The following is a 27,012-nucleotide window of genomic DNA, read 5'->3' as shown; positions in this document are numbered from 1 at the left end:
CTGACAGCGTGGGAAAATTCTCACGCTGAAGCGCTGAGTGCAGGAGAATTCTCCCACGCTGTCAGTGACGTGCATGAGGTGAGCCGAGTTCATTGTCGGCTCATCTTTATGCCATCACAGCGAGACACTGAGGAGCGCAAGCATGCCTGCGCTTCTCAGTGTCTGCGGGATGACAGGCTGGATGGCAGCGTTCTGCTGCGGTCCAGCCTGTCATCTCAATGTAGCAGAGCTGAAGCTGTCCTGGGAACCATGGAAAGGTAAGGATGAGGTTGCTTTATTATTTTACTTTTATTGCAGGAGATCGTTGGCTTCAGCTGGAATGGGCGTGGTGGTAAGTATGGTTTAATTTAGAACAATAAAGGATTGTGTCTTTATTTCAATTAAAGGACTTTATTCTGGGTGTTTGTGTTTTCTTTTAACTTTGACTATGGGGTTAGTAATGGGGGTGTCTTATAGACGCCTCTCCATTACTAACCTGGGCTTGATGTCAGCTGGCATTATAAGCTGACATCAACCCCAGTCCTATTACCCCACTGCCACCGCTACAGGGCAGTGGGAAGAGCGAGGCTAAGTGCCAGAATTGGCGCATCCTATGGATGCGCCATTTCTGGGGCGGCTGACGGCTGGTGTTTCTAGCCTGGGAGGGGGCCAATATTCATGGCACCCTTCCTGGGCTATTAATATCAGCCCCCAGCTGTCTGCCTAGCCTTTGCTAGCTATTAAAATAGGGGGGACCCCACGTCATTTTTTTTGGGGGGTCCCCCATTTTAATAGCTAGTAAAGGCTAGGTATTCCGCTGGGGGCTGATATTAGTAGCCTGGGAAGCTCCGTGGGTATTACCCCCTTCCCAGGCTTCAAACATCTGCCCCAGCCGTCTGCTTAACCTCCGCTAGAGACTAAAATTACGGGGAACCCCACGCCAATTTTTTTTTAAATAAATCCTTTATTTTAACACTAAATGACAAGTACAGTAATCAACACTATCACTGTACTTCTTATATATGTGACTGACATGTTTCTATCTATCTAATCTATGTGTGATGCTCTATTCCTTCTATTCTAAATTGTAGGGTACAGATGCTGAAATGCCGGCCGGCTTTTTTAAAGAGACAGTGCATGAAAACACTATTATTTTTTTTAATAAATCCTTTACACTAAATGACCAGTACAGTAATCAACACTGTCACTGTACTTCATATATATGTGACTGACATGTTTCTATCTATCTAATCTATGTGTAATTCTCTATTCTTTCTATTCCAAATTGTCGGGTACCGCTGCTGAATTGCCGGCCGGCTTTTTTAAAGAGACGGTGCATGAAAACACTATTATTTTTTTTGATAAATCCTTTACACTAAATGACAAGTACAGTAAGCAACACTGTCACTGTACTTCATATATATGTGGCTGACATGTTTCTATCTATCTAATCTATGTGTAAAGCTCTATTCTTTCGGTTCTAAATTGTCGGGTACCGGTGTATGCCGCTGCTGAATTGCCGGCTTTTCATGTTTCACTGTTGGCACTGTTCCCATCGATTTGGGCAATCACTGTAATGCCACAACCACCATGGCTGTGGCATTACAGTGAGTGGCAGACAATCCCTGCATGATTGGTGCTCTAAATAGCGCCAGACATGCAGGACACGCTTTTGGTGCACGAACAGTTATCGAACATAACCTCGAACAGCCGAATTTTTTGCAAATCATTCGGGTTCGTCGAACAACTCGAACACCGCCCAAAACAGCTCGAATTTGAGATTGGCGAACAGTTCTAGTCGAACACCGCTCATCTCTACATAGCTGTCCTGTGTGACACATAAAACTGACTAACGAGAAATGTATGTACACAAACTGATTCATTTGATAAAATAGCAAATACAATCATGAGAAAAACTAAATAAACCATCTTGTTAAAATTAAATAACTACATCAGACGAACAGCATCATATGACAAATTACTCAGTGTCATTATTTATTTAACAATAATAGGCCAAAATGCAGAATCAGTGTGTGAAAAGTTAACTACAACCAAGTAATCAATAGTTAGTAGAACTACCTTTAACTTGAAATAATCATTTCTGAATGCAGGAATTCTGACCCATTCTTCTGCACAACATTGTTTAAGTTCTTTGAGGTTTGTGGGCATTAGTTTATGTACGGTTCTCTTATGGTCCCGTCAAAACATTTCAACTGGGTTGAGGTCTGGGCTTTAACTGGGCTATTGCAATACTTAAATTATTTTCTTTTTCAGCCATTTAGATATAAATTTACTGGTGTGCTTGGAATCATTATTCCATTGGCCAAATTTCAGCCCAGCTTAAGCTTTTGGATAGAAGGCATCACTTTGATTCCAGAATACTTTGGTATTGTAACATCCCTGGCGGCGTGCTTGCATAGTGCACCACCTCCCACCATGCAAGACCGCAATCTTACCCATCAGTCCAGCCTGCAAACCTTACTCTAGTTCATGCTCTGTGCATGTCTCTTGTCTGATTGCTTAGGGTGGCGACCTGGTTACTTCCTGATTCTTATAGCTGCTGTGGGCGCACTCCTAATGCATCCCCAACCTATTGCTGTGAGTCACTGGATATTTAAACCCCCTCCACCCAGAAGGAGGTGCCTGAGCAACACTAACTATCAGTGTGCTCCTTGCCTCTGAGTTGCCAGGTCTTGCCCTGTATCTTGTCTGTTTCTGCCACCCTGGGGGCTGCATACCCAGGCCTGTTATCTATGGCTTCTAGTCCATTCCCGCCACCCTGGGGGCTGTATACCCAGGCTCGTTCCTGTATCTCGTTGCAGTGTCAGTTCCTGTCTGAACTGTCTCCTAGCCTGTTACCTGTTTGTCTCTATGTCCGTACCCTCCCTTTTCCTGCAGTGTCTGAACCTGCACCTAACTCCAACTCGTTGTCTCTGTACTTCTGTTTGTGAGTTTTGTGTCCACTCGCTACTTCATTGTAAGTACCTTGTGTGTATTTGGTTCTGCTTGTCCCTTTTCCCTTCCTCCGTATCTACCTCCTGTGTTCTAGCCATCTTCCTGTATTTTCCTATCTGTTCCATGTGAACAGAGCCCTGTCCTCTCTGCCTGCACCGTCAGCCCTGTTCTGCTCTGCTTGCTCACCGCTCCGGCGGTTTTGCTCTGCTCTGCCTTGCCCACCGCTCCGGCGGTTCTTCTCTGCTCTGCCTTGTCCACCACTCCGGCGGTTTCGCTCTGCTTTGCCTTGTCCACCGCACCTGCGGTTTCGTTCTGCTCTGCTTGCTCACCGCGCCAGTGGTTTCTCTCTGCTCTGCCTTGCCCACCACTCCAGCGGTTCCTCTCTGCTCTGCCTTGTCTACCGCACCTGCGGTTTCACTCTGCTCTGCCTTGTCCACCGCTCCGGCAGTTTCGCTCTGCCTTGCCCACCGCTCCGGCGGTTCCTCTCTGCTCTGCCTTGCCCACCGCTCCGGCGGTTCCTCTCTGCTCTGCCTTGTCCACCGCTCCGGCGGTTTCGCTCTGCTCTGCCTTGTCCACCACACCTGCGGTTTCGTTCTGCTCTGCTTGCTCACCGCGCCAGCGGTTTCGCTCTGCTCTGCCTTGTCCACCGCACCTGCGGTTTTGCTCTGCTCTGCCTTGTCCACCGCTCCAGCGGTTCCGCTCTGCTCTGCCTTGTCCTCCGCTCCGGCGTTTTCGCTTTTCTCTGCTAGTCTGCCGCATCTGTGGCTCTGTTCCTGTCTTCCAGTCTGTACTGGACCCTATCCAGCCTGCGCTCCAACCTGCTAGTACCTACCTGTCTGCACTCCAGCCGTGCTTGCCAGTATCTCCCTGTCTGCACTCCAGCCGTGCTTGTCAGTACCCACCTGTCTGCATACCAGCCGTGCTTGCCAGTAAACACCTGTCTGCATACGAGCCGTGCTTACCAGTACCCACCTGTCTGCATACCAGCCGTGCCTGCCAATACCCACCTGTTTGTATGCCAGTCTAACTTGCCTGTTCCTGCATTCCCCGGTGTGGGTCAACAGCTGTGACCGGGGTCTGACCTGGAGTGGCACCAGGTCCCTCTGCTCGGTTCCTCCTTGGTTCACGGAGTCGACTGAGCCGCCGTGCGACCTTGGTTGGAACGGGTTGATACTTAGTTACACCCCTCCAGGCTCTCCTCGGGTTCATGGTACAGTCAGTCTGGGCGCGAGCGTAACAGGTATACAGAGGAGTTCACAGTCGACTCAATGACTGTGAGGTGCCCAGGTCCTGTTGCTGGAAAACAAGCCCAAGTCAACACCCTCCACCACTATACATTACAGTTCATATTATGCACTTGTGTTGATATGCTGTGTTATGTTTTGCAAAATGTGGTGCAGGCGTGATGCCGAACATCTCATTTTGGTACTTTGATTTTCTGTCCGAAGGACATTGTTCCAGAAGTCTTATAGTTTGTTAAGATGCAACTTTGCAAAGTTTAACTAGCCGGGCTGCCATGTTCTTTTCAGAAGAACAGCCAACTGCCAACACCGACTCATCATGGATTTGCAAAAATTGCCAGATAGGCAAGGTAATTTGGATGGCTGAGTAAGGAAGACTTCAGTAACACAGCACTTGAGACTTATGTATGCAAAAAATATCTGTACAGATGCATACATCTGCTAATGACTCTATTTCTAAATTAATTTACTAAATGGTATATATTTTACATCTTTTGTGGGATAATTTTTATTGAAAAGCATAGCCAACTGCAAAATTCAGTACAATTTAAAAAGAGAAAAAAATCACTTAAGCAGCACAATCCCTAGTTTCAAAGCAGAGTTCTGCAATTTACAGACAAAATGCAGCAAGAAGCTCATATTGAATAACCCTGAAAAATAGTAGTAGTAAAAACAGCTTCAGTGCTCTAAAAACAAGCCTGTGACAGGATAAAGATACAAGTAGGTACTAATGGCTAAATGGTGGTAAAGACTGTAACTAGATCGCAGTTGACGCAAAAAGAACAAATGGCTATATGCATATAATACCGAAAGGAAAGGAGATCATCAATGATATTGGATGAAAGCCAAATGCACCTGAAAAATAGAGTCAGTGAGTTTCCTAATAGTGACTAGTGTCCAATTGAGAGTCCTTCCAATACTCCGTAGAGAGTCTTCATTAGGGTACAGCCCCTACTCCTAATGTGTATAGTGAGGGAGTGCTCTGGTCAGTATTGTCATTCTCCGCCAATAGTCCAGAAAGTGTAAGTGACATAACCTCCAGTAAGAGTCCCTTCATAGTCCACCAAACCTCCAACCCATTTTGGAAATGCCGGTTTCCTTTGTAAGGGTGTAGTGAAAGAGAACTGCTGTACCCTCCTTATATGCTAACCCATGATAGCCAAATTCGTCTGAGCCTCATTTTCTTCTTATCAAAATATATACTACAGATGTAGCTCTTAAATACTTTTTACTACATTAAAGGTATGTTTTTTTATAATCTTAATGCAACACTGTAAAAATTGCTGTAAAAAGCTATGAAAATGTCATACAGTATCTGTCCCATAATTGTATCAATAAAAACGTCTCACCTCACAAAAAACAAGCCCTCAAACAACTTTGACCAAATAATGAAAAAATGATGAGTCTTGGAAAATTGTGACACAATCAAAACATTTTTTTACTTACAAATTTACGATTTTCTCCAATAAAATAATAAAAAAACCCTGTTTGTTACCATCGTAATCGTAAGGATAAGAAGACTCATATTGCCTGGTCATTTTTATCACCAAAACAATTCCCAAAAATGAATATCAAAATTGTTTTTTTTTTTCTTTTGCAATTTCCTAGGAATTATTTCCCCTTTTTGAAGTTCACAATGTGGTAAAATGGGTGGTGTCCTTTAAAAGTACAATTTGTCCTGCAAACAGCAAGCCGCCATATGTCTATGTGGACAAAAAAATAAAAACATTATGGTTCTTGGAAGAAGGGGAGGAAAAAAAACTAAAATGCAAAAATGGAAATTGGCTATGTCAGGAAGTGGTTAAAGAATCACGTAGATATAATTTGTGTTATCTCAAGTTCTAATATTTTCATAATTTCAGTTTACTGTAAAAATATAAAACAAAATATAAAATAACACTTTCAAGCAGACCATATAAACTGATTGCAGTGGTGGGACAAGATATGCTAACTAGTGCCAATATTTTTATTTTCTTTTAGGAAAGAAAATGCATTTTCATGTTTATTATGCTCTCACCATACTGAAAGTATTTATAGCCATCACATCTCTACAATGTTCTTTTAGTGCAGGAGATTCATAATAGTTTAAATTTTCTTTTAAAATATTCATGAACACTTTTCACCATAAAAAAAAGAATACTATAAACCATTCAAAACCCATTAAAATTTAATTTTAATGATATATTTTCTGTTTAAATTAGCACTTTTTCACTATGGGTAGCAATATTTACATGGCTTGATTTGTGAATGTGAAGGCGCGCTCCGGGCTATTGCCTGTCACCTCACAAATGTAAGTGAAAAGAATTATGGAACCCCAGCTATTAATGCTACAGAATGGTATCCCTATGCTGTAAGACAAGGACTGCTGAACACATAAATGCAGTGTTGTCGCATTGCTAAATTCATATGTGCATATCTGGAAGCTGAAAAATTATCTTTGTTCCCTTTAACTATATTTAATAACTTAATTATTTTTTTGCTTTTCTAGACCACACATGTCATTACTCCTTTTATACTCCTTGGGTTACCTTTTACGTCTTTACTTCCAGAATTTTTGGTCTACAGGGTCTGGTTTATTGCGCTACAATTAAGATACAGATATATTGGCACTGTAGTGTTCATAGGCTTAGCATTTTGTTTTCAGATTAGGAGGCTATTGTAGAAGGCTTTATTATTAAATGCATTGAAATAAAAACTCCTTAGTACTTGGGCAATGTAATATAATAAAAACAATAGTGTGTCACCGTTTAACTATCCTGCCATTAGTTACAATACTTTGTGGCATCAATGACATGCCGTAGATTCACATGACAACTGAAGCACTGGCATCCCTAGTCATTCATTTTTTCATGTAGGTCATGAGGTTGCTAAAACCTGTGATGCACTTGGATGCATGTGGCAAGTAAACAAATAATGTCAGGGACCACCATAGCTATAGCGCTGGAGTAGTGGGAAACTTAAAAGGGTTGTCCAGTCAAAACCACGTAACTGTAGACTATGAATCACCTCAGTGCACGCACTGTGCACTCCAGGAATTCGCCGGTTTCATACCCGGGAATGGAGGGTATGTATGAGTTATACATACTCCCGGGCTGATGGGCGCGGCCTCGCTCTCCATATACTTGTATAGTGCGAGGCCGTGCTCTCTAGTCGGACACGCCCACTGGCTGATTGAGTCACTAGACAGGGTGCAGCCTCGGCTCAGTGCAAGTGAATGAAGCCGACATGCCTCCCCACATGCCGGGGGTATGTATAACTCATATATACCCTCTAGCCCTGGGTCTGAAACCGGCGAATCCCCGCATCGCACAGTGCATTTGCTGGGGAGATTCATAAGTCTACAGTCACACAGAGTGATGGCAGACTTATTGGTTTTGACCGGTCAACTCCTTTAACAGGTGAGTATTGATATTTTTTATTTTATCATATTTCCTGCTGTTTAGATCTTTAGGCTCAATGTGTAAAGAGTATGCAGTAAGGCATTGTACTCGCATTAAAATCTAATAGTAAATCAAAAGTTAGTCGTTGTCATACTGTTAAAATTCTGGCATAGTACTGCTGGAAGCCAGTGGCTGAAGGAGCACAAGCAGGAACAGCAAGCAGTAGAATAAGTTCTTGAAGTTAGCAAGGAGTTGTAGGAAACAATCCGTAGATGAATTAGGACAGTCTGGGTAAGAATGCTCAGGAGCTGGAGACTGAAACTAGGCTAATGGCTAGAAACAATACTCAAGAGAGTTCCATGTGGCTTTAAGTAGACCCAAACAGGAAACAAGATGGATTCCATAGATTCAGAATCCACCCTCTTGGTAAAGGGTAATGCAGAACACAACAGCAGCCTCCAGTGGTAAGGAGTGAAACTGCAGCACAATTATTAAAGTGAACAATAGCGGCCACTAGTGGTAAAGCTGTAGAAGGGCAACAGAAATCCTGACATACCTTGGTTATTTGGTCTTTTTTTTTTTTTACAGCATAAAGTTATTTTAACATTTCCTGTTGCATTTTGGTGCTTTGCGAGGTCTTGCTGGTTGTAACCATTGATAGTCATTTTGGTTGTTTGTCTTCTTTGCATTAGCTTATCATTAATTAGTTAGCAAGTTCTATACCTTCCAAAGGTGATACCCATTATGGCTACATTTAGTTATAATTCGATTTTAGCAAAAAATTTGTTCCTACTCTAACTTTTGTTTTAATAGCATATATTCATTTTTATGTAGTAAACCTCAAAATACAAAAAATAAATAGTGATAAATTCACTTTCAATATATGCTTAAACATGTAAGTATATTGTGTCTCTAGCAGTCCTAGAAGTGGGTAATTGTGAGAAAGGTATTTGTAGCTAATAGAAGAGTAGAATGAAGCTGCTGATCCATTGGCTTTAGAGTAAATACAATTCCCATGCTGTGTCCTCTCTCATAGAAAATTCTTCCAACCTTTTCTACTAAAATTGAGTTTCAAATTAAAAACCAGGGAACAAGTAGAGAAGAAATCAGATTATAGATAGGCTATTTCTTAAAGGTATCATAAGCGCCAGCCAGGTATATTGCAATTGAATTATTCAGCATCGAATACTTTTATCATCGGAGAGATTTTGGTCTTTGCTTATTTGCTGTGACATCATGTGCATTTTACTTTTCTATTATTTCCATTGAATATGTACAGTCCAATGTTTTATTGCACTAGATGTAATAAACTCATTTCACTGACCAAATAATTCAGTCACCCTAAAAAAAGGAGAAACCTATGTGTAGTTCATGCTCCATATAATTATTGTAATAGACACAGTGGTTTATTCAATAGCAGTTTCATAAGATAAAGGAGAAGAGGAGTTCAGTGAGAGTAACTGCGGTTTGTGAAGGAAGCAGCTCTATTCCTGGACAGTTTCTGCTACTTGTAAATTCTCTAAATATAATTATCTGCTTTTTATTAAAATAATATAATTCCAATATATGTTTGAAATGAGGTAAAATATGTATAAAAATACCTAGCAGAGAATAAATTATATTCAATACACATGTACAATAAAGGTAGACATATGGGGGTATCCCTGTGTGATAACTAAAATTAAAAAAAAACATTTTAAATGTGATATATAATGATGTTTGGTAAGTGCTACACTGTCTAAGGCATGAAAAGGAATTGCCATAGTAAGCATGTATGGTACAGCCACAGACTATCGTATAAATGCCTTATAGGTGTGGGCAAAAAATAGAAAGAACATTTTCAAAACCTCTCGATTTATTCAGTATTGAGTATGAGCAACATGCACAGAAGTACACGCACTTATACACCTTGGCATGTTTTTTTATGAGGTTATTAATGGTAGTCTAAGGACCATTCAATCATACTGAATGCATTTGGACATGCAAATCATCAAGATCCGCTGCTGGCAGCTCTCTTTGAAATTATCAACCAATGATATCTCAGGTGAAATCAGTGGGAGACAAGTCTGGAGATTCTACAGGCCGTGGTAGTGCTTTTTGCCTATGCAGGCTGCTGAGAAACAAAAGGGCTGGTGTTGTGCTAAAAACTGCTCCTAGGACATTGTAGAAAAATGGCCATATCGCTGGCCATTCAATCTTTCTGAGAATCTCCTTTTTAAGACCCCACCCATGTTTGTAGAGTTGTTCAGTGCCTTACTTCACTTGGCGCTCTCTCTCTCTCTATATATATATATATGTATATTCTAGTCCAGGTGTTTTCCCATCCTGTTTGTATCCCTGATCTTGTGTTGACTGTACTGATACTGTTTGTGTATTTAAGTTTAGATGTTTTAAAGGAAATCTGTCAGACGTTTTTTTCTATGTAATGTGAGTGCACAAGGATGTAAGGACAGAGGACCAGATTCTAGGGATATGTTACTTACTTAGCTACGTTTTGCTGTTTCAATACAATCAGTGTTTTATTAGCTAGAGCGGACAAGGTGTCTCGTGCCTCCTGGTCTCACCTAACTTCCACCACTGATTAGCAGGTTTCTGTCACTATACATTGTACACAGAAAGCTGCCAATCAGTATTAATGGCAGGGTTATACAAAACTCAATATTCTGAGCTCTGCAGATCTGCTGCAGAGAAAACTGAATTTATCACAACAGCTGCACCCAGTAACTAAGTGATACATGACTGGAATCAGGGTGTCTGTCACTATATAATGCTGTTTTATAGCAAAAACCTGCTGACAGGTTCCTTTTAATTAACATAAGGTTCTAGGTCAGATATACACCTTGCACTTCTTTCTTTTGATATGTAGTGTCCTTTTATGGTTCTATAGCCTAGTACATATGGGTGCATAGCATAGGTGTCTTATATAGTGCTAAACTAAAACATTTTTGTATTTTTTTTGCAGGTAAATGATACTGTTTACTATAATGCAAAGGAGGAGCAAATGAAGGTAAGTAATTATTTCTTCTTATTTCCTAGGTTGTCACAGATGTGTGCTATATAATTCTTGTTATTTAGTTACATAGGTTGAAAAAATACTCAGGTCCATCAAATTCAACCTTTCTCTACCAATGAAACATTTTTTGTCACTAAATTATCTATATCACATAATCCTATTTGTTGTAGAAAAGCATCTTGCCCTTTTTTAAAAGCCGTTATAGTGTCTGCCATTGCTACCTCTTGTGGTAGGTGTTATGCGCATCAAAGAGGGACACAAAAAGACTGGCACAAAACCAACAAAGGCGCAGCCACAAACGCACTTGACACAAGCTGCTCAGCTAGGCGAGCCCTTGAGGGCCGGGAATACTCTTTACCCAGCTCCCATTAAATGGAATGGGGACTTTGGAAGAGCCCTTCCCAGGCCCACTGTTGCCAGGCCCACTTCCCAGGCCCATCTGGCGATGCGGCTGGTTCTCAGTCTAGGACCAGGTAAGTACCTCTGCAGGAACACCAGAAACGTAACCAAAAGAGAAAATGAGAAAACCCTGCTGTAATAGCAAAACCTAATTCTAACACCACAAACCACCAAGCACATGGGAAACTACAATAAACAGCAAAGGACTGAGCCGAGAGCAGGATTATAAAGCCCACCTAAGATCAGGTGCTGACTACCTCCCAATCTTTCCCAGACTGTCACTCCCTGCTAGCTTCAACAGCAGACTGGACAAAATCCCACCATTGCTTATTGCCAAAAAAAACAGCATCCTGCATTGCTTGGCAACAAGGGAAGACATCGTCCCTTCTTCCCTTGGCAGAGAAATCAGTGAGGGACATGGCGTCCCGTGTCCTCACACATCCCACAACACCAGAACTCGATGCTCCACAAAATTGGGATAATTTCCCTGCATGCGTAGTAGCTCCGCCTCCCGGGCCAAGACAATGGCGGCGCTTGCAACCGGAGTAGCGCCATACCGGACCAGCTCCATTACCAGGTGGGAGAACAGAGCGATTCATAACATTAGGACATTCCACAGTCTGACTGCTCTTATTGTGAAGAACCCTTTCCTATTTAGCTTCTGGAATCCTTTTTACTCCACCCGCAGTGAGTGCCCCCTGGTCCTTAGTATGGTCTTTGGAAGGAATAAGTGATGTGCTAGTCCTTTGTACTGACCACACATTTATTTGTACATGTAAATGAAATCTCCGCTGAATCTTTTTTGTGAGCTAAGAAAGCTCAATTTTTCCAACCTCTCATCATATGAGAGACCTTCCACCCCTTGTAACAATCTAGTTGCCCGCCTTTGAACTGACTCTAATTTTAGCTACTATGGGAAATTTTCCTGAAAGCTATAGATCCACGTTAAGGTAATTAATGGTACAATGGTATTTTCCAATTTATTTTTTTCTTATCCGGACACTGACCTAGATGTCACTTCCTGTAGCATATACAGTATAAAACTTACCCACAGTGATAAGTAAGGAGGGCTTACGTGTTCAAAATAAAGTGTAACTTTTATTGGTACCAGCAGGTACCCTTTTCAAGAACAGTATATGTCCTCTTTGATTTCTAGCTGCTAATTTGATGGTACATGCAGTATGTCTGCCTCTGAACGTCCCTAGCTGTAATTATTTTTTATGTCTTGGTAGCTTACTTGACTAAAAGAGTTTTGATGTCATAGCTTCTTACTTTATAACATTACAGTATCTTAAACGGCTACAAATACTTGTGATATTACAACACTTACCTGAGTAAGAAAAATTTCACGTCAAGGAAGATTACTGAACCATAACACACTAGCAACATCACATAGTTACATAGGTTGAAAAAGACGTACTGTAGGTCCACCAAGTTTAACCTTTCTCCACCAATTGTACATTTGTCACTAAATTATCTACAATCCAAAATGTTCTGAGTACTGAAGAAATCATCTTTAACAAATTAAAACACAACCTCAATAAACCAGCTAAGATATAAGTGACTCACATATTTAAACATATATAAGTTTTGTATCTCTTTGAATCCCAAAGGCCTAATTGTTTTATGGCACTCTCCTGAAGACCCAACCTCGCCACTTCTGTGGCCACCCCTACTGTATTCTGAATGAATAAGATGCAAACTCCTTGTGATTAAGACCCAACTTTTCAAGCACCTTACGTAATACCACCACAAATTGAAATCTCGACTGGGCCCTCCCATCTGCGTGCACCAAAAAGGAACCACCATCCACCCAGGGCCTCACAGCCACATACTTCCCTACACACTGCACTGGACATAACCTTAACCCCGTATTTTAAACAAAACTACACACCTCCCTTTTTCTGTCTGATCAGTTTTAGAACACCGTAACCTACAAACAACTCGATCCTCTAAACATTACGCGTTCCCGAAAACCAAACCATACTGTGAAGCAACCATATAGCTGATCAACTCGCCAATCCTCAAAGCTCCAAAGAAAGCAAGAGAAAAGGCCAAACCAAACATGATTGTCTCAAAATGATTTAAACATACAATGTCCAACTTGCCAAATATATCCCCCAATAAACCAAACAAAATCGTTTTTCTCCTTTCTTGCGTCACGAAGAATCTCCTATAACCTTTCAATGCCCTCAGCACCATGAAGTCTTTGGAAAAATCCGGAATCCCCAACAACCTAAGCCAAAACCACAAAGAGAGTCTGGTCAGGGGGTGGCAAACTGCTCGGCTCTTGGTGCCAGTGAACAAAAATGATCCCACTGAAAGCGAGAATTTGAAACAGCTATACAGTTCTTAACACTCGGCACGTGTGTAGGAGACCGCAACGCATTCAGCTCCAAACCGCGCAAAACAAAATGTCTGGTCAAATTTATCACTGGGGGGGAAGAGGCTGACAAACTATTGATGATTTGAACCACTGCCAAATTATCACAACCAAACTTGATCCTTTTGCTTTGGAAAAACTCCCCCCAAATCTCAATTGCTGCTACAGTAGGAAATAGCTCCAACAACGCCATGTTATGCACCCAACCACTTTCCTTCTATTCCTCCGGCCAGGAACCACAAAACCATCTGCCCTGAAAGTAGCCACCAAATCCATTCAACCCTGAAGCATCGGCAAACAATTCTAACTCAGATCTGTCCCTCCATTCCTCCATTACAACCGACAGTCCATTAAACTTATCTTAAAAAGAATACAAGAGTTTCAAATCGACTCTGTGACTGGCAGACTAGCGAATAAAATGAGCTGGATTCTTAACTCTTGCCGTAACACTAGCCAATCTCTTTCAGAAAATCCTCCCCATTGGCATGGTATGACATGTGAATTTAAATTTACCTAGGAGTGACTTAAGCTGCATCAAGCGCACCTTCTACTTTTCCAATGCAAACCGAATCTCAGACCTCAAGTCCTGTACTTTTTCAATGGACAACCTACATTCCATAACCACTGAATCTAATTAGATCCCTAAAAACGAATGACCGTGGAAGGTCAGTTTTTTTCTGGGGTCAGAGGGATACTGAAATTCCTAGACACCTCTTCAACTGTAAGCAAAAGAATGCAACAAATCCTGGAATCAGCCGGCCCTACACACAAAAAATCATCCAAATAGTATAATACTGACTGCTGACCTGCTTCTCTCCTGACCACCCATTCCACAAACATACTAAAAGCCTCAAAATAAGCACATGAAATGGAGCAGCCCATCCACATAAGCAGCAATCCACATAAAAATTTCCATTCCGCATACAACCCAATAGGTCAAAACAGTCAGGGTGTACCGGCAACAGGCGAAAAGCGGACTCAATATCCATCTTGGCTATTAGTGCCCTACTTACACACTTTCGCAACCAATCCACTGCCTTGTCAAATGACATGTAAGATACTGAACAAAATTCGTCACTAATTCCATCATTCACCGATTGACCCGCTGGAAAGGATAAATGATGAATCAACCGAAACTTGTTAGATTCCTGCCATGCGCCCCAGGGCAAACTCCTTTTCAAGTTTGTCCGTCGCCACCGCCGGGTGGAGACGTGCAGACTTGAGTTTTTTTGGACGAAAAACCAGCACATCCAACAAAAAAGGTATCCTGAAACCAAAAACAAAACCGTCCCTCAATAAATCTGCAGCTGCCCTATCTGGATACTCCCTTAAGTCCTGCAACATCGCCCCTATTCTCAATAGACTTGGCTCCCTTTCTGGTTCGCCTCACCTCCATGCCCTTTTTGCCTTTTAAAACATGTTGATTGAGCGTGGTTTCCCCCGCAAAAGAAACATTCATGTTTAAAGTGACAGCTGGTGCTATACTTCCACTGACCATCATTAAATTGCCAGCAACATCCTGGCCTCTGAGTGGCTGAAGGTGTTGACCCTGAGGCCGCTCCCCCAACTCCTTGATGAAAGGGCTAAGGCGCGGCATGAGCTGAAACCATAAGACGCATCCACAGTGCTATATCCTTATGTTCCCACCTCAGACCCGGTCTAACTGCCTTCTGCTGCCAAAACTGCTTGTCATAACGTAGTCAAGCAGTACCGCCATATACTCGATAGGCTTCACCTAGCTAATCCATATAGTAAAATAACAGGGAACAGTTCTGAGGGAATTTTTCCCCAATCACACTTGCTAAAATTGCAAATGCTTGGGGCCAGTTATAGAAGGTATGAGGAATCAGACGATAACGCCTTTTCTCTTCCTCCCCCTTCTTGCTATCATCGGGCTTAGCTTTGTCTGAATTAAATTTTGCTAAAGGAAGCAACGAAAATATCTCAATATACTCGTCCTTCTATATTTTTTCCCTGGTTTCTTGTATCAGTTGGGCACTCTAGGGGCCATCGAAGCAGACATAGATTTCACCCCGTGCCGCATCATCTAATCTGATACCTGGAACAGCGGATCCAGTGGGTGCCGCACCCGCGACCGACAAACCCGCGACTGATGGACTCGCAATTGCGTGATCCGGAACTGTAGTGCTAGACGGAACTGGATAGGCAGACCCAGACCCCCGCTATTCCCAACCCAAGCGCTAACCAGAGTAACTGGCCCTTCCTGCTGAGAAGCAAACTGCAACATTATCCCTCTAAATCTCGCCAAAAACTGGTCAATAAATTCCCCAAAGCCCTGCATGCTAACTAAACTGCCTGGATTAATTAAAGTTGATGTACAGTCCTCAACTGTAGATACATGAGAAACACTAGGAGAATTACAAGACGAAGACAAAGAATTAGGTTCTCACCAAGCTGACTCTGGGTTGGCGCCGGTACGGCCGTCATACTGGGACGTATGCGTCGAGCTCCTTCCCTGACATTGTTGCTGTCATCCTGGATGCCATCACCTGCTTCAGAAGTTCCCCTGCTGGGACAATCTTCTTCAGCTTTAGGGGACAGCACACCGACCAGCCTGTCCACCTACCGCGGATCCCTGCTGGCCGCTGACTGTCTCCCCTTTTGAAACCCGACATTCCTGACCATGGATGCCGCTGATGTGAAAAGGGGCAGAGCCAACAACTCCCCCTCCAACCCTGCCAACGGAAGCGATACCTGCGGACTCCTTTTTGTTCGACCGGAAGGGGCGGAGCCACATGCTCCCCCTTGATTCTCCAGCCGCAGATGTGGCATGACTGGACGCTAAAGGCTGTGTATTAGATCCTGCTGATTGCATTCCCCGTTGCAGGTCATCACTAGTACCAGGCCCAGAAAAAATGGCCGCCGTCCCATCAATGGGCCCCGAAAAAATGGCCACTGAAACAAACTGACCATGGCAAAATGGCCGCCACACATCTCATGGTCCCTGGGAAAATGGCCACCATACAATCAGATGAACCGAGCAAAATGGCCACCGAAGTATCGCGAGAGGGGAAGCCTGGCAGATGGCTCCGCCCCATTCCCATGCTCACGCTGCTTCTGCGTCTTCCCTCGAGATCTCCGCCCATCAAACGCCTTACCTAGTCCCTCACAAATGCCAGAGGGGCTGGTGATGGGCTCCTTCCGCATCTGTTCCTGCGGGGGACTTCGGGGATCAGGCGCGCTCGGTGCTCGGCGTCTTCTTGCTGGAGGCCGCGCTGGGCTGGTACCCGGCCTCCAGTCAGGGAGGCACACTCCGCTGCTTCCAGCTCCATCTCCAGGGTCAGCTCGAAAGAGGGAGTTCAGCTACTCCTGCAGCCACTCGTGGCCATGCATCTCCGCAGCCTTTCTCAGGGACGTCATCAGGGATGGGTCCATGGCTTCTCTGGTCCTGGAAAGATAGTCCCAAGCAATTGGCCCGGGCTTCTCCTCCTCTTCAATATAAAGGTACCCTATCTTACTTCTCCCCCTATAACTTTTCCCCAATGAGAAACTTGATGACCTGCCCTTTAATCCCCTTCATCCCCACTTCTTCATGCCTACATGCAAAACCTGCAGTTAACCCTTTCCTACCTCCTAATTTCAAACTCCAGTCATGTCCAGGCTTCCACTATCGTAGATGTTAAACTATGGCCATGATCGGTGCTAATACCAATTATAGCCATTGCAGTAGGGTGTCAGTTATCATATACAGCTGATATCCTTTGATGATAATCCCGGCTCAGAGTTTTCAATACTTACTGTATTTCACCCGCTGTATATAGATCTATATACAGTATGTGATATATATGTATATATATATATGTATGTATATATATATATATGTGTATATATATATATATATATACACATATATAGTGGGTGAAATAAGTATTGAACATATCACCAATTTTCTAATAATGAGAAATGACACAGGAAAAAAGTTTTGATCACGCTTATTGAAATGTATTTAATACTTCCTACATAAGCCTTTGTTGGTGATGACAGCTTCAAGACGCCTCCTGTATGGAGAAACAAGTCGCATGCATGGCTCAGGTGTGATTTTGGCCCATTCTTCCAAACACTCTTCAAATCCTGAAGGTTCCATGGGCTCCTTTTATGAACGCTTTAGTTTCTTCCATACATTTTCTATTGGATTTGAATTCAAGTCAGGTGATTGGCTGGGCCATTTTAGCAGCTTTATTTCATTTCTTTGAAACCAATAGAGAGTTTCCATGGCTGTGTGTTTGGGATCATTTTCTTGCTGAAATGTCCACCCTCATTTCATCTTCATCATCCTGGTAGATGGCAGCAGATTTTTATTAAGAATGTCTCTGTATTTTTGTCCATTCATCCTTCCTTCAATTACATGAAGTTTGCCAGTGTCGTATACTGAAAAACAGCCCCACACCATGATGTTCTCATCTGTGAACTTCACTGTTGGTATGGTGTTTTAACATGGTGTGTATCATGGCATCCAAAGAGTTTAATTTTGGTCTCACCTAACCAGACTATATTCTACCAGTATTTCACAGAATGTCTAGATGTTGCTGAGCAAACTTTAAACACACTTGAAATTTTTTTTTGCTCAGCAATCAAGTCTTACATGGTGAGCGTGCATACAGGCTATGGAGGCTCAGTGCATTACTTTTTTTTTAAACAGTTGTACTTGCTGATTCCAGGTATTTCTGTAGCTCTCCACAGGAGGTCCTTGGCTCTTGGACAACTCTTCTGATAATTATTTTCACTCTTTTGTCTGAAATCTTGTGGGGTGCACCTGGTCATAGCCAGTTTATGGTGAAATGATGTTCTTTCTACTTTCGGATTATGGCCCAACAGTGTTCACTAGAACTTCAGTGCTATAGAAATGTTTATGTTGCATAGGTCTTGAGATGGCTTAGTGGTTTTACCCATCATGAAATGTTTCTTGCATGGCACCTTGATAATGCGACACCTTTTTAAAATATATCCGTCGAACCAGCTGATATTATTTTTCAATAAGTGGCAGGATCACTTTCTAATTACTGATAGTTTTCATTTGGTGTCATGACTTTTCATGGCTTTTTTCACCTCTCTTTCCTCATGTGCTCAATACTTTTTCCCTGTGTAATTTCTCATCATTACACATACAGTAACTTAATTTATGGACATCTATAGTTTGATTTTGTTGCCTGTGTGGATTGGATGGATGAGAATTTCATGTTGATAGCACCTTTATAAATATATCTTATAAGCCCTTAAATTTTATCAACGTAGGCGCTCAAACTGTTTTCCATTACAATTTGCACAGCTTTGAAGTCTGACTCTTACACTTCGACAAACTTTTTTTGCACAAGTCTCTTTGGGTAATAATTTCTTGAAATGCATCTCTTATGTCATTTTTCAAATCACTGACACTTTTTGGTTTTCAACTATAAACTTTGTCCTTGAGTACTCCCCAAAAGAAAAAATCCATTGGGGTCAAGTCTGGTGAACGTGCCGGCCAATCAAATGGGCCTCTTCGGCCAATCCATTTATTAGGAAATGTTTCATCAAGATACTCGTGGACTACTCTTGAATAATGTGGAGAGGCCCCATCTTGTTGGAAATAAAGGTCATTTGAATTAGGCTGCTGCTGTAACTGGGGAACAACTTGATTCATTAGAATTTTGAGATACTTATCTCCTGTGACTGTTCCATCAAAAATTATAGGTCCTAAAACACCAAAACTTGAAATACCACCCCAAACATTGACACCAGGCTCATTTAGTTGTTGCTCTAATGTTAAATGCATGTTCTCATTTTACCAGTAAATACAATTATGTCTGTTAATATGGCCGGATAATTTGAAAGAAGCTTCATCACTCCACATAATGTTATCTAAAATGACTGGATTTTGTTTGATAAATCTCCTACTTCATAACCTTATTACACTTTCTGTCCACCTACTTTTGGACCACCCTGTATATGTATATATATTTATATATTATCTTTGTATACGTGTCTTTAGATCAAATAAATTATTAAAATGTTTTATTCAATTTTAAAGTAGAATTTATTATTTTATGTAATCCTCTCCTAAAATCCAAATGAGGAACAAAATTGAACTGTAAACCCTTTAAATAAAATTAGTTTTATTAATAGATTTCACTATTTTTGCATCATCTCTATTTTATAATCATGCTTTACTCTGCACTTCGGCAAATGCTTGATGTTGATGTGTTTGCCATAATTCTGTCTTGGATAAAAAACAATTTTATAACACACTATTAGTGATAATATATTGTAGTTTCATAAATGATGAATCCAAATTTTTGTGACCCAATTTATATTATAAACTTCAAAAGAATTCAGAATGTAGTAATGAGCATCTAGAGGCTATGGGTGTTTTCAGAATCCAAACATGTTTTATTAACATATTTTTAATGTAAAATGCAATATCTATAGCTAGAAATAAAAATAACTATAGTACATCCATTAAATACTATTCACGGGCTTGCATATGGAACCTGTCAGTAGTGTTTTTGTAATCCTTGCTTCAAAAGTAGTCCCTTATCTAATTTTTATGCAAATGAGGGGCACTTACAGCACACCATCCTCTATCCATCTTTTGCCGCTTGGCACCATATGAAGCTCCCTGACTGATAAGACCTGCTTGTCTGAGTGACCTGCCTCTCCTGTCTGAAATTTTGCACAGGTGCCATCATTTCCTCAGTGGTGCATGTGCTATTCGGTTATGTTGACATAGCAAGATTAGGGCTATGCATCTGCTCATGTGCTGTCTCCATTGAGAAGACAACTGGCATAGGTAGTGTCCGTGATGGGCAGGGAAAGATGCAAAATGGACGGAGAGCTGTAATTTCTAGTCCAGGTCCCTTGCAATTGTCCCTCATTTGCATAAAATAATAATAAGGGATTCGTTTGGAACAGAAGCAATGATTTACAGTGAATTACAGTGATTTAATATATACTCTATGTGTTTGGCTTATGGTGCAAAAACCTGCTGACATATGTTCCTTTAAAAACAGAGAGCTCACCTGAGTGCTCTAAAACTACTTAGCAAAGAGTTAAAGGGCTATTAACATATTTAGAAGTTATCACTAATTGATGCTGTTCCCACTAAATCCTACTGATCCCAATGAGTAGGCTCTGCAGAGCTCTGTTTAGATTGAATGAGGCATGTGAACCACCACTGCATTCATTCTGTGCACTGATTCTGAGACTGTTTTTGAGACATGAAAAAAACTGAAATTTGGTGAAAATTTAGAAAACTTTCCAATTTTCAAACTTTTATTTTTTATGCCCGTAAATCAGAGAGTCATGTCACATAAAATAGTTAATAAATAACATTTACCACATGTCTACTTTAAACCAGCACAATTTTGTAAACATAATTTTTTTGTTAGGAAGTTAGAAGGGTGTGACAAAGTCACTGGTAGTGTGTCAAAAGGGAGGTATGTGTCACTGAGACTCTTAGCCTCAGTGATGTGAAAACATGCAAGTTTCTCCTGTACATTCGGTGCAGAGAGAGTTAATAGGTTTACATTAACAAGGGAATGTTTTTAGTGACTAATGAAAGCGCTGGGCGGGACGTTATCCAGCCTACCTCCCAATCAGGGGAGGGTCTGGGCTTTAAGTAACCAGCCCTGACACTCAGGTGTGTTCAGTACCTGGGGAAATCTTGCTCCAGGAAGGAGATAGCCACATACAGGTTCAGCACACCTTGTGCTAACTTGTGAGTGGCCAGACCTTGTCCTAGATACGGACTGTGCTGCAAGTTTTGTATATTGTTTTGTTTCTTTTGCTGAATAAGGCTGTGTAGTTTATGCCTACTAAATAAACTAACCTGAAAATTTAAAGAGACAGTATCCCATGTTTTACCTCCGCACACAGCCGAGCTTGTCGCTATACCGCTATTTCTCATTTTTCCAACAAAATTGACAAAACCATTTTTTTAGGGACCACATCACATTTGAATTGACTTTGAGGGGTCTATATGACAGAAAGTTCCCAAAAGTGACATCACTCTTAAAACTGCACCTCTCAAGGTCCTCAAAACCACATTCAAGAAGCTTATTAACCCTTCAGGTGCTTCACAGGAATTAATGGAATGTGAAAAAAATAAACATTTAACTTTTTTTCGCAAAAAATTGTACTTTAGACACCATTTTTTTACATTCACAAGGCTAACAGGAGAAAATGGATGACAACATTTTTGTGCAATTTCTCCTGAGCACGCTGATACACCATATGTGGGAGAAAACCACTGTTTGGGCGCATGGCAGGGCTCAGAATGGAAGGAGCGCCATTTAACTTTTAATTAATAAAAAATTTTCAGAAATAATTAGAGGATGTCATGTCATGTTTGGAGAGCCCCTGATGTGCCTAAACGGTAAAAAAATAATACACAAGTGACAGCATTTTGAAACTAGACCCCTCAGGGAACTTCTCTAGATGTATGGTGAGCACCTTGAACCTCCAGATACTTCACAAAAGTTTCTAATGTTGAGCCATGAAAATAACAAAAAATCTAATTTTTCCCATGAAAATGTTTTTTAGCCCCAAATTTTGCATTTTCACAATGGTAACAGGAGAAATTGCACCATATAATTTGTTGTGCAATTTCTTCTGAGTACACCGATACCCCATATGTGGGGTAAAACTACTGTTTGGACGCATGGCAGGGCTTGGAAGGGAAGGAGTGTCATTTGATTTTTTAAATGTAAAATTTGCTGGAATAATTAGTGGATGCCATGTTCTGTTTGGAGAGCCCTTGATGTGCCTAAACGGTAAAAAAAATAATACACAAGTGACACCATTTTGAAACTAGACCCCTCAGGGAGCTTATCTAGATGTATGGTGAGCACCTTGAACCACCAGATACTTCACAAAAGTTTATAACATAGAGCCGTGAAAATATAAAAATCACATTTTTGCCACAAAAATGTTCTTTTAGTCCCAAATTTTTGCTCTTCACAAGGGTAACAGGAGAAAATGGACCCCAAAATTTGTTGTGCAATTTCTCCTGATACGCAGATACGCTGTATGTGGGAAAACTACTGTTTGTCCGTACGACAGGGCTCAGAAAGGAAGGAGCATCATTTTGGAACACAGATTCTGATGTGCCTAAACAGTGGAAACCCCCCACAAGTGAACCCATGTTGGAAATTAGACCTGTGAAGGAATTTATATAGATGTGTGGTGACTGAGTACCTTGAACACACAGGTGCTTGACAGAATTTTACAACGTTGATCTGTGAAAATGAAAAAAATATATTTTTCCCACAAAAATGTTCTTTTAACCCCAATTGTTTTCTTTTCACAAGGAAAGCAGGAGAAAATGGACCCCAAAGTGTGTTGCGCAATTTTACCTGAGTACGTCAATACCCCATATGTGGTCAAAAACTACTTTTGAGGCACATTACAAAGCACAGAAGGGAAGAAGCCATATTGAAGTTCAGATATTGCTGCACAGGTTTGATGGTACCATGTCACATCTGCAGAGCCCCTGTGGTGCCAGAACAGCAGAACCCCCATAAGAGACCTCATTTTTCAAACTACACCTCTCAGTGAATTCATCTAGGGGTGCAGTGATCATATTGTCATCAAAGGTGGGTCACTGAATTTTATACCATTGGGCAGTGAAGAAAAAAATAAATTTTTACCAACAAATTTTGTTTTAGCCCCAGATTTTACATTTTCACACTAGGAAATTGGTAAAGATTACATAAAAATTTGTCACACTATTTCTGCTGAATGTAGAAATACCCCGTATGTAGCTGTACAGTACTGCTTAGCCAAAAAGTGAGACTCGGGAGAGACAGAGTGCTATTTCCCTCCTGGAGTGCAGATCCTAATATGCAGACTCCATATATAGAGCCCCAAGTGCTAGAAGATAGAAGAGCAGAATCCCCCCCTCAAGTGACCCAATCTGGAAATTTTACCCCTTTGGTAATTTATTTATTTATGTAGAGACGATTTTGACTCCATGGGTGTTTTCCAGAAACAAGCAGCATTGGATGCTGCTGAGTGAAAATTGCAAGCTGCCATTGCAGTAACCAATACTTTGTAGTGACCAGTATGTTGTAGTGACCAGTACGTTGTAGTGACCAGTACATTGTAGTACGTTGTGCCTAGCTCGTGATTCTGGAGACATGCACCCGTAAATTAGGTGAGCTCTCTTTGCTACAGAAATGCCAAAAATATGTACGCTAACTGTGGTTTAGGCACACTGTGGTGCTCAGAAGGGAGGGGGGCATTTGGATTTGGGAGTGCAGAATTTGCTGAATTTCTTTTGGTGGGCGAGGAGCCATAGTGCTTTTCCATAGCCTTTGTGCTACCAGTAACATGGAAGCCCCTATATTTCCATTGACAAATGACGGACGTAAGTGGGGGCTTTTTTTGTGGATTGAATTGAAGCTTTTATTGGGAACATTTTATATAATGCTTGGGATCAGATTTATCCGACGCTCTACATTGAGCACTTATATACTTATAACGGGGTTTCCATCTAAATCTCCTAGTGACGTGATTCAGATGAAACCCCTGAGGTAGCAGCGTTACTTTGGATTCCGTCTGGCCTCTATTCAGCATTGTCCTTTTTTTCAGAAGTGCACAAAACTGTAGCCGACGGCACTCTTATGCACGTCTAGAAAGGTATATGTGTATATATATATATATATATATATATATATATATATATATATATATATATATATATATATATATATATATATATATATATATATATATATATATATATATATATATATATATATATATATATATATATGTGTATATGGGCAGCACGATGGCTCAGTGGTTAGCACTGCAGCCTTGCAGCACCGGGGTCTTGGGTACAAATCCCCCCAAGGACAACATCTGCCAGGAGTTTGTATGTTCTCCCCGTGTTTGCATGGGTTTCCCCCAGGTTCTCCGATTTCCTCTCACATTCCAAAGACATACTGATAGGAAATGTAGATTGTGAGCCCCAATGAGGACAGCAATGTCTGTAAATTGTCTGATTTGTAAAGCACTGCAGAATATGTTGGCGCTATATAAATAAAAATATTATTATATATATTTTTTATTATTTTGTTATTTTTTTTATTTATATATTTACAATTTTTTTTTCACTTTTTTCATTTCTTTTTATAGTTTTACTTTGTCACACTATGAGACTTTCACTTTTTGCAGGCTAATCGCTTGTAAAGCATAGAAATGGTAAGCTTTACAAACTGTCAGCGCTGCACTGACAAACTTGCTACACCATGCTCTGAGTATGGTGTAGCAACTTTGCTAGCTCTGGTGACTCAGATGTCATCATGATGACATAGTGTCACTATGGCAACTATTGGACCCCCCGCGATAATGTCGCGGGGCGCCGATCCATGAGCAAGGGCTTCCTCCCTCTGCCTTCTCTCTAAATACTATGATCTATTTCGATTGCAGCATTTAGGGGGGTAAAATGCCATGGTGCGGGACCTCTGCTGGCACTGAGTCCTGGGTGTAAGCTGTCAGAATCAGCTGACACCCAGCGGTGATCACATGCGCACAGCCCCATGCTCGGGCGATCGCCATGACGTGTCCATACATCCAAGGTCATTAAAGTGCTTTTCCCACAATCAAAAGTTCATTTTATGCACTAGATATTGGAAAGAAAGTAATGTCTACAATACGAAGTGATTAAAAAATGTTCCGGTGCTGAAATAATCTTATAAATGTGCCCCTACTATGTCCTGTGTAATGACTGTCTGACGGTGCACTTAACATGGTCTGATCATGCCACAGCTCCTGTGCTTGGGAGAACGCAAAAGAGTACACGGACTACAGCTGATTCTTTTTGTGAGGTAAACATTTTTTCTGCCTGTTTTAAAGCAATTTTTACCTCACAGAATCAGTTGTGATCCCATGCTGTCCCACTTCTTTTGCGTCCTACGCTGCCCAGGAGCTGTGGTATGATCAGACCATGTTCCTGTACAGTCAGACACAGCCATTACACAGTACACAGCAGGAGCACATTTATAAGATTATCTCCACAGAGGAACATTTGCTTTAATCACATCCAATTGTGGAACTTATTTTTCTTCCAAGATCTATTGATTAAAATGAACTTTTGTTTGTTAGTAAAACCCTAATTACCGGGGACGTATTAGTACGCATATTTGCGTACTGCCCGTTCAGTGAGGGCTGCTGCGCTGAGCCCTCACTGAACGGAGCACATGTCAGCTGATTCTTAGAGCTGACATGTGCCCGCAACAGCCGCGGGTGGAATCGCGATCCACCCGCGGCTGTTAACATGTTAAATGCCGCTGTCAATCTCCGACAGCAGCATTTAACGCGCGCTTCCGGGTAGCGCGTCATAAGCCCCGCCCACCGGCGACCCCGTCACGTGATCACGGGTCGCCGATGGGTGGGCATGACAACCCAGGGTCTGCAGCAGACGCCTGTGGTTGTCATGATCTTGTCGCTATGAGCGCCACCTAGTGGTCGGCACTCATAGCACAGGACCATTTCTGCTGCATGCAGGGGACCTGCTCGTCCCCTGTATGTAGCAAAGGCGATCGGATAGTTGCTGCTTCTAGTCTCCTATGGAGACTATAGAAGCATGCAAAAAGTAAAAAAAAAATGTTTTTAAAAATATAAAAAAAAATAAAAAAATATAAAAGTTTAAATCACCCCCCTTTCGCCCCATTCAAAATAAAATATAAAAAAAAAAAAACCCACATACACATATTTGGTATCGCCGCGTTCAGAATCACCCGATCTATCAATATAAAAAAAGAATTAATCCGATCGGTAAACGACGTAACGAGAAAAAAATTCTAAACGCCAGAATTACATTTTTTGGTCGCCGCAAAATTGCAATAAAATGCAATAACGGGCGATCAAAACATCAGATCTACCCCAAATGTTATCAATAAAAACGTCAGCCCAGCATGCAAAAAATAAGCCATCAACCAGCCCCAGATCACGAAAAATGGAGACGCTACGGGTCTTAGAAATGGCGCTATTTTTTTTTTTTTTTTTTCCAAAGTTTGGAATTTTTTTTCACCACTTAAATATAAAAGAACCTATACATGTTTGGTGTCTATGAACTCGTAATGACCTGTAGAATAAGAAGGGCAGGTCAGTTTTGGCATTCAGTGAACGTGGTAAAAAAAATAAATAAAAAACCACTGTGGTATTGCACTTTTTTTGCAATTTTACCGCACTTGGAATTTTTTTCCTGTTTTCCCGTACATGATATGGTAAAACTAGTAATGGCGTTGAAAAGTACAACTCGTCCCGCAAAAAATAAGCCCTCACATGGCCATATTGACCAAAAAATAAAAATGCTATGGCTCTGGGAACAAGGGGAGCAAAAACGAAAATGCAAAAACGGAAAATGCTCCGGGGTTTAAGGGGTTAAGTAGTAATAATAATAATTTTTATTTATATAGTGCCAACATATTCTGCAGCACTTTACAATTAAGTAGGGACATGTACAGACAAGAAAAACAATACAATGAAACACATTTCAACAGTTACATGAGGAGTGAGGGCCCTGCTCGCAAGCTTTCAATCTATATGGAAATAGGAGGACACAATAGATAGAACATGATCATCAGCCAGTATCTGTCTAAGTGCAGTTATCGTGTGCTATTGGGTGCATGGAGGATGTGGAGACAGATGAATAGGCAGGAG

At 41.4% G+C, this 27,012-nt stretch overlaps 1 protein-coding gene across 7 annotated transcripts in view; it reads left to right on the top strand.

Annotated features, from left to right (window-relative positions):
- CACNA2D1 (calcium voltage-gated channel auxiliary subunit alpha2delta 1) overlaps positions 1-27,012 on the top strand; it is a 1,188,449-nt gene that overhangs the window by 528,682 nt on the left and 632,755 nt on the right. For all 7 annotated transcript variants that reach the window (XM_073652315.1, XM_073652320.1, XM_073652318.1 and 4 more), the window contains exon 5: positions 10,518-10,562. In XM_073652315.1, the coding sequence (XP_073508416.1) occupies positions 10,518-10,562 (45 nt within the window). The remainder of the gene's footprint in view (positions 1-10,517; positions 10,563-27,012) is intronic.

Source organism: Phyllobates terribilis, unplaced genomic scaffold, assembly GCF_046119375.1.
Source record: "Phyllobates terribilis strain yellow unplaced genomic scaffold, ASM4611937v1 Scaffold_11__3_contigs__length_659146591, whole genome shotgun sequence".
Lineage (NCBI taxonomy): Eukaryota > Metazoa > Chordata > Amphibia > Anura > Dendrobatidae > Phyllobates > Phyllobates terribilis.
The sequence above is the reverse complement of the archived record's forward strand: the minus strand, read 5'-3'. Positions and strand labels throughout refer to the sequence as shown.